General features: G+C 59.5%; 1 protein-coding gene across 1 annotated transcript; it reads right to left on the reverse strand.

Moving 5' to 3' along the window:
* Window positions 1-6: 6 nt before the first annotated feature.
* LOC116186698 lies at window positions 7-200 on the reverse strand (the record flags this gene model as incomplete). The annotated part of the gene is made up of 1 exon (XM_031514871.1): window positions 7-200. A coding segment is annotated over one exon (194 nt), but the record flags the coding sequence as incomplete, so codon positions are not given.
* Between the last annotated feature and the right edge of the window lie 5 nt (window positions 201-205).

The raw sequence follows: 205 nt of genomic DNA on the forward strand, positions 1-205 counted from the left end.
TTGAACGTGGCGGCCAATGGCGATCGTTGCCTGTTGTACCTCTTCCCCGAGTCCTGCCCAATACTTCTCCCCGAGTCGGTCAGATCGAACGAGCTCTGCGTCCTGTCCCCGAGGAACGAGATCCTCTCTTTCTGGCCGCAATGCCTCTCGTCGCTGCACACGTCCTCCGTCGACTTGTACTTGGACAGCCTCCTGTTAGTCGCGG

The sequence above is a fragment of the Apis dorsata genome, unplaced genomic scaffold, assembly GCF_000469605.1.
Source record: "Apis dorsata unplaced genomic scaffold, Apis dorsata 1.3 scaffold_48597, whole genome shotgun sequence".
Lineage (NCBI taxonomy): Eukaryota > Metazoa > Arthropoda > Insecta > Hymenoptera > Apidae > Apis > Apis dorsata.